At 41.1% G+C, this 6,371-nt stretch overlaps 1 protein-coding gene and 1 pseudogene across 3 annotated transcripts in view; one reads left to right on the top strand and one right to left on the bottom strand.

Moving 5' to 3' along the window:
* Positions 1 to 1,058: 1,058 nt before the first annotated feature.
* LOC124778207 lies at positions 1,059 to 1,175 on the bottom strand (annotated as a pseudogene).
* Positions 1,176 to 5,241: 4,066 nt separating this feature from the next.
* LOC124776211 (protein MIS12 homolog) overlaps positions 5,242 to 6,371 on the top strand; it is a 41,051-nt gene continuing 39,921 nt past the window's right edge. Inside the window, exon 1 of one of the 3 annotated variants that reach the window (XR_007015604.1) lies at positions 5,242 to 5,594. Coding sequence is in view for 1 of the 3 variants with exons in the window: in XM_047251061.1 (XP_047107017.1) it covers positions 5,498 to 5,594 (97 nt within the window). In the remaining 2 variants the exon portion in view is untranslated. The remainder of the gene's footprint in view (positions 5,595 to 6,371) is intronic. The other 2 variants (XM_047251062.1, XM_047251061.1) reach the window with 2 other exon arrangements.

Genomic DNA, 6,371 nt, shown 5'->3' with positions numbered 1-6,371 from the left:
GCAAAAAGAAAGAGAATTTCAGTCGAGAGCCTCACAGGATACTAACTGGCGTAATCAAACACCAACAGTCCATATAGTAGAAGTTACGCCTAACCCAGAGACCGATGCCACCGTGACGCTGGAAAACTTGAACCGGTCACAGTATGCCCCCGTTCTGTGACCTGGGAGGAGAGTGGGAGCATCAGCTTGGTCGACATTTGCTTTATCAGATTCGATCATGGTAGCGACATGAGAGATTATTTGTATCAAGGTAATGAGGGTACACAGGAAAACTTGACAAAGGATGAGGTACAAGCTACTATTAAAGTTAAAATATTTTACCTCTGTGTACCCAACATGCTTGACACAGGTGTTACGACTAATTTGAAGTCACAAATATTCTGTCAAGAACTGAAGAAACGGGGACGTATAGCCACACTCCCACAGCAAAATTACAAGGTACAAGCTGCCACTTGTCAGAAATCGGAAAGAGTCAAAATACAGGCCTTCATTCCCATCGAATCAGGACAATTTTCTGAATGATGCAATTTTTTGATAGTAGAGAAATTAATAGTTGATTGTTTAATCACTGTGGATAGATTTAGGACATACCAAATAGAAATTGATATAGGAAAGGGCCAATATCATTTCACTGTAAATAACCATTTATTTGCAATAGACCTAATCAGAGGAAGTACTAATAGTTGTAAAACTGAAATTACTCACAACTTTGAGTTTCAGTTGGTAAGTCCCATATTATGTTTGTCAACACATGCAATAACAAACAGTCTGCAGCAGAAGAGGTAAACGTCGGCACAATAAAGACAAAGGTAAGTGAATCAAGGTGCTTGTCTCAAGAACAGCAAGCCGAACTCAAGCACTCCGTCTTCAGGCCACAAGTGGCCCATCGGGACCATCCGACCGCCGTGTCATCCTCAGTGAAGGATGTGTATATGAGGGACGTGTGGTCAGCACACCGCTCTCCTGGTCGTTATGATGGTTTTCTTTGACCGGAGCCGCTACTATTCGTTCGAGTAGCTCCTTAGTTGGCACCAATAGGCTGAGTGCACCCCAAAAAATGGCAACAGCACATGGCAGCTGGATGGTCACCCATCCAAGTGCCGGCCATGCCTGACAGTGCTTAACTTCGGTGATCTCACGGGAACCGGTGTATCCACTGCGGCAAGGCTGTTGCCCAAGCCGAAATTAGGAAACTGTTTTTTGCTTATAAACATGAAATTGAAAAAAAAGGAATAATTAAGGATTTTGTGTACAAAATGGAATTATATCATTACGAAATTTTTTGTTTTACTTCATACCTGATACCCTGGACAAAGAGGGAAGCAGTCAGAAAAGACATTAACAGGATGCTTGAATGGGCCATAATATAACCATCATTTTCCCCTTATTGTAGTCCTATTTTGGCCAGGAGGAAGCCAGATAGCAAGGTAAGCTTGGTCCTCATTGCACATAACATTAATAAGATTATTGTACCAGTCCAAACACGTCCAGGCAATTTAGAGGAACAGCTTATGAAATTTGATGATGCAAAATTTCTTACTATAACTGATCAATGGTCCTCATATTGGCAAATAAAACTACATGAAAAAGTCAGAAGTATACTGCCTTCGTATCTGGAGGCAGGAGCTTCGAATTTCAAGTATTACCATTTGGATTGAACATAAGAGCAGGTGTATTTATCTCTTCACTGGACAAAGTGCTAGGGCCTGAACTTTTGAGTAAGGTAGCAGTATATGTGGACGACTCTATAGTCGCTACACCCACTTGGGTAGAACACTTAAGATCAACTGAACGAGTATTGAGCCGCTTTCCCTAATATGGTGTAACAGCAAATTTCAAGAAATCTAATTTCAGACAAGAAAGGCTAAAATTTTTAGGACACATGATCTCTTCGTTAGGCAAACTGCCAGAACCTAAAAAACTTGATACCATTAGGAACTGCCCTGTACTTCAAAGCAAGAGGCAGTTAAAAGGCATACTTAGGCCTAGTCTCATTTCTTAGGAAATTCATCCCTAAACAACTTACAAACAGTGATGCTTTAATCAATCTTCTCTGGAAAACAGTTTTTGGTTATGGGACAAGCAATGTCAAACCGATTTCGAGAACATCAAGCAATCCTTATTAAATCCTAATATTTTATCTCAACCCGACATGAAGAAGGATTTTTCTTTATGCACAGACGCATCTTCTCAAGGTTTGGATGCATGCCTTTTCCAAATGGTTGAAGAAGAGGGAAATTTCAACCCTAAAGTAATTAGCTTCATCAGCCACACCTTATCTGAAGCTGAATGTTCATATTCAGTTACAGTGCAGGGTTCGAGAGTTTGGCTGTAATTTGGTCCTTTAAAAAGTTTGAATATTTCTTTCGAGCTAAACACACAAAAATATATGCGACCATCAGGCCCTATCGTTCTTGTTAACTTGTAAATTGCTACACCACTCCAAGCATTCACCATGGGACACAAAGATATTGAGCATCTTTGGTCAGAATTTAAAGGTATTGTCTACCACACACTAGAGAAGTATGTGCCTAGGAAAAATATAGGGGACAGAAAGGATCCACCTTGGTACAACAAACATTGCACAGTCGTTTTAAACGTAGTCACTGCCCTCCTGACAAACAGAAATTATGCGAAATGAAAGCAGCTGTCAAAAGGTCAATGAGAGATTCTTTTAATGAATTTGAAAGTAATATTTTATCTGTAGATTCTCAAAATAATCCCAAAACAATTTGGTTGTACATAAAATCGATGAACGCTACAAATAATTCAATACCTTATCTTTCTGACAGTATGGGTAATGCAATGAATGATGATAAACAGAAGTCCGAAATTCTAAACCCAGCTTCCAAGAATTCGTTTACGGTAGAGGACTGCAGCACTATTCCCCCTTTCATTCATCGAACAAATGCAAGGATGGTTGACATAGTGTTTAGTGTATCTGGGATTGTAAAGCAGTTAAGATCCTTGAACGCCAGGAAGGCATCTGGCCCAGGCTGTATCCCCGCAAGGTTATATGTTGACTATGCTACAAATATAGCACCATTCTTATCCATCATCTATCAAAGATCATTGGAACAGCAGAAAGTCCCACGGGACTGGAAGAAGGCCCAGGTCATAGCAATCTATAAAAAGGGTAAAAAATCGGATGCAAATAATTACTGGCCAATTTCACTGACATCTATTTATTGTAGAATCATGGAACATATTTTGTGTTCAGACATAATGACCTTTCTAGACTCTGAGAAGCTCATCTGCAGAAACCAGCATGGTTTTAGGAAACAGTGGTCATGCGACACACAGCCGGCTCTCTTTGTGCATGATATACAACAGGCTGTAGACACGAGCTCCCAGGTTGATGCCATATTTCTCGACTTTCGAAAGGTGTCCGACTCAGTTCCGCACTGTCGCTTGCTCTAAAAAGTGAGCGCTTACGGTCTATCTGATGACATAAGCGGTTGGACAGAAAGTTTTCTAACAGACAGGGAGCAGTATGTCGTCCTGAATGGGGAGACTTCAACAGAAACAAGCGTAACTTCAGGTGTGCCCTAGGGCAGCGTAATAGGTCCGCTGCTTTTTACGATTTACGTCAACGATCTGGTTGATGGTATTGACAGCGGCATTAGACTGTTTGCCAATGATGCTGTAGTCTACAGGAAAGTAATATCACACGAAAGTTGTGAACAAATCAATGAGGATTTGCAGAAAATAAATGCGTGGTGTAATGACTGGCAGTTATCTCTCAATATTAATGAGTGTAAGCTACTGTGTATAACAAGGCGAAAATCCCCATTAATGTATGAGTATAAAATAAATGCCCAGTTTTTGGAAGCGGTAACATGCGTCAAGTTTCTGGGTGTGACTGTTCGAAATCATCTCAAATGGAATTATCAGACTGCACAAGTAATGGACAAGGATGAGTGAAAAAGCATAAGCACTCTTTGATACTTGAAATTTCCTCAAACGGTGTTGAATGGTCCCTAGTGGTTCCAGCCTGTACACAAAAGTAAAAATTGTGGTTGTGCTGCACTCCAAATGAGTCAGATCACGTTTCATGAGAAGGGAGCCCTGCAATGTCCTTAGAGAAGAGTTGAAACGTCTGAGGGTCTCAGAGGTCGACAAGAACATCTTCCTGTTCCTCATCGCACTGCGAACTATCGTTTTGAACCGCGAGATGAGTGGGAATCAACGCCCCAGGGAGGTCCTTTAAGCCGTCCCTGAGATCTTTTCTCGTCGGTTCTGAATGGCAACGTGTCTGAAATGCTTTCCTATGTCACCCATAAGAAAACCGCGTGATTTCAAAGCTGGGTGTCATGGTTCTAACCTCCATCGCAAAGGCATAAAACAAAAAAAAAAGGTTGAAATTTGGGTAAGAGGGGCTGTGACGAACTTCCCATCGTTTGACACGTCCTCGGCGGCAAGGGGCAGAATTGTGGTTTTATTTGGTGCCAGTGTGACATCATTAACCCACCTTACACGTCATATGAATTTCTGAGCTGTGCCCTTTTGTACACATATGCCGACGCGTTGCTATTTGAAGCTTCGTCGAACCCAAGAGCAACGTCAGAGCCTGCCACACTTATGCATCATCACAGAGGTAGGTTGTATGCTCCTTTTAGCCAAATTTCAAACTTAAGCGTCGCAATGAGTGGGAATTACGGGACTATAAGAACTGCACAGGAAACATAATCGGACAGTTTCAGTAATACACAAAAATAAGCTTTCTGTTGTCACTTTTAACCGGATTTTCTCCGGCAGTGAAGGACTGTCGGCGAAGTAGATTTTTATTTATCCCTCGTTCACATAACGGTCTTGCATATTGAACAATAGCATCGAGGCTACAAAAATTATCTGTGAACATGTATATCTACAGTCGCAAAATAGTATGCGGCGTCTTAATTGTGTTTGTCATCGAACTTGTTAATAACTTTTACAAAAATTCCAGAGATGAGTTGTTACAGCTGCTTGCCAAGTAGGCTTCACTGTGGTCCGTCTGATTCCCGAGAAACCTCTCCGTGACGTGACGTGTCCATGACGTTCCGTGACGGCGTATGTGAATACCACCCTTTGAACAAAGGAGGAGAATCTTTTGACGTGACGGACATGGCGGTGAGGTTCCGTCAAGTGTGAATCCACCTTTATATTGATGTTCCGTGCGAACTGCTGACATATTGCAGTCTGGGATTAATTGGTAATAGCTATGAGACTACGAACTATCGATAGTTTCTTCGACTTTCAACTCATATATTATCTATGGCTTTCAAACCGCCAGTTTTGTTTGGGTGGTGTTTTGATTTGGTTGTATGTTTATCCAACCTAGTTTGCAGTCTGAAATAGTCAGTGGTACGAGGAGTATGTGCCGTTGATAACAACTGTGACTGTTACTTCAAGATTGTATACGGCTTGCAAACCACCAGTTTTGTGTGTGATGATTTAGTATCTAAAATGCTTGTCAACACGTAAAGTTTGTTTTTTGTAATCGTACAGAGTAATTTAAATGGATCCTCCACAATATCTAGACAGCCAAGCATTGTTGAAAGGAGAGTACGAGACACAATTTTTCGGGTTTTCCTCGAGAGTTTTATTCGTGCACCGTAAGTTCACTTTGTTTTACATGTAATTAGTATACAAAAGTGGCTTTAAATTCCGTGTTTTGGCTGTCGTTCTACAGTGGCAATTTATTTTTTATTTGCTATCGTAGGTTACCGTGTTTAGCCGACGATGTCACATTTCGTGACACTTAAGTGCAACAACTTACACTGAAAATGTTTTGGGTAGATCTTTAATACAGCGTATCGTGTAAACTGCATACTTTCGTAACACTTAAAAAATATCGTATTCGATGGATTTCCTATTTACCCCTGTTTTTTACAAAAACATTCAGTGATAAACCGCGTTAAAGATCACTGCAAAACATGTTTTAAATGGTTTGTTGTGCTGAAGTATAGCGAAATGTGACGTTTTCGGTTGAACAGAGTACCATTATTAAGTTAAAAAGAAGTCTATCTTTTTTAATCGCCTTTTTGGAAACTAATCGACTCAAAACACTGCTCTGAACGCTTGTTGATAAGTTTGACATTTCGAACACCGAAGTTCTTACTTCCTTTCAGCGGTGTATGTATTTTATGGTTTATGGGGAACAGTCGGCTGAAGATGTTGGAAAGAATAACATCCTGCGATACCGCAGAATGTGACTGAACTGATTGAAAGAAACCACCAAAATGTACATAAGTTTGCCATATTTTGCAACCTATATTACCCAATCCCCTCCCCCATGCATATCCCCCTCACCTCTCGCATTAGCCGCCGTCCCCCCCCCCCCCCCTTATGCATATCCCCGTCACCTCTCGCATTAGCCCCCCGCCCCAAAT

This window comes from Schistocerca piceifrons, chromosome 2, assembly GCF_021461385.2.
Source record: "Schistocerca piceifrons isolate TAMUIC-IGC-003096 chromosome 2, iqSchPice1.1, whole genome shotgun sequence".
NCBI lineage: Eukaryota > Metazoa > Arthropoda > Insecta > Orthoptera > Acrididae > Schistocerca > Schistocerca piceifrons.
Note: the sequence above shows the minus strand (reverse complement) of the source record. Positions and strands in the feature narration are given on the sequence as shown.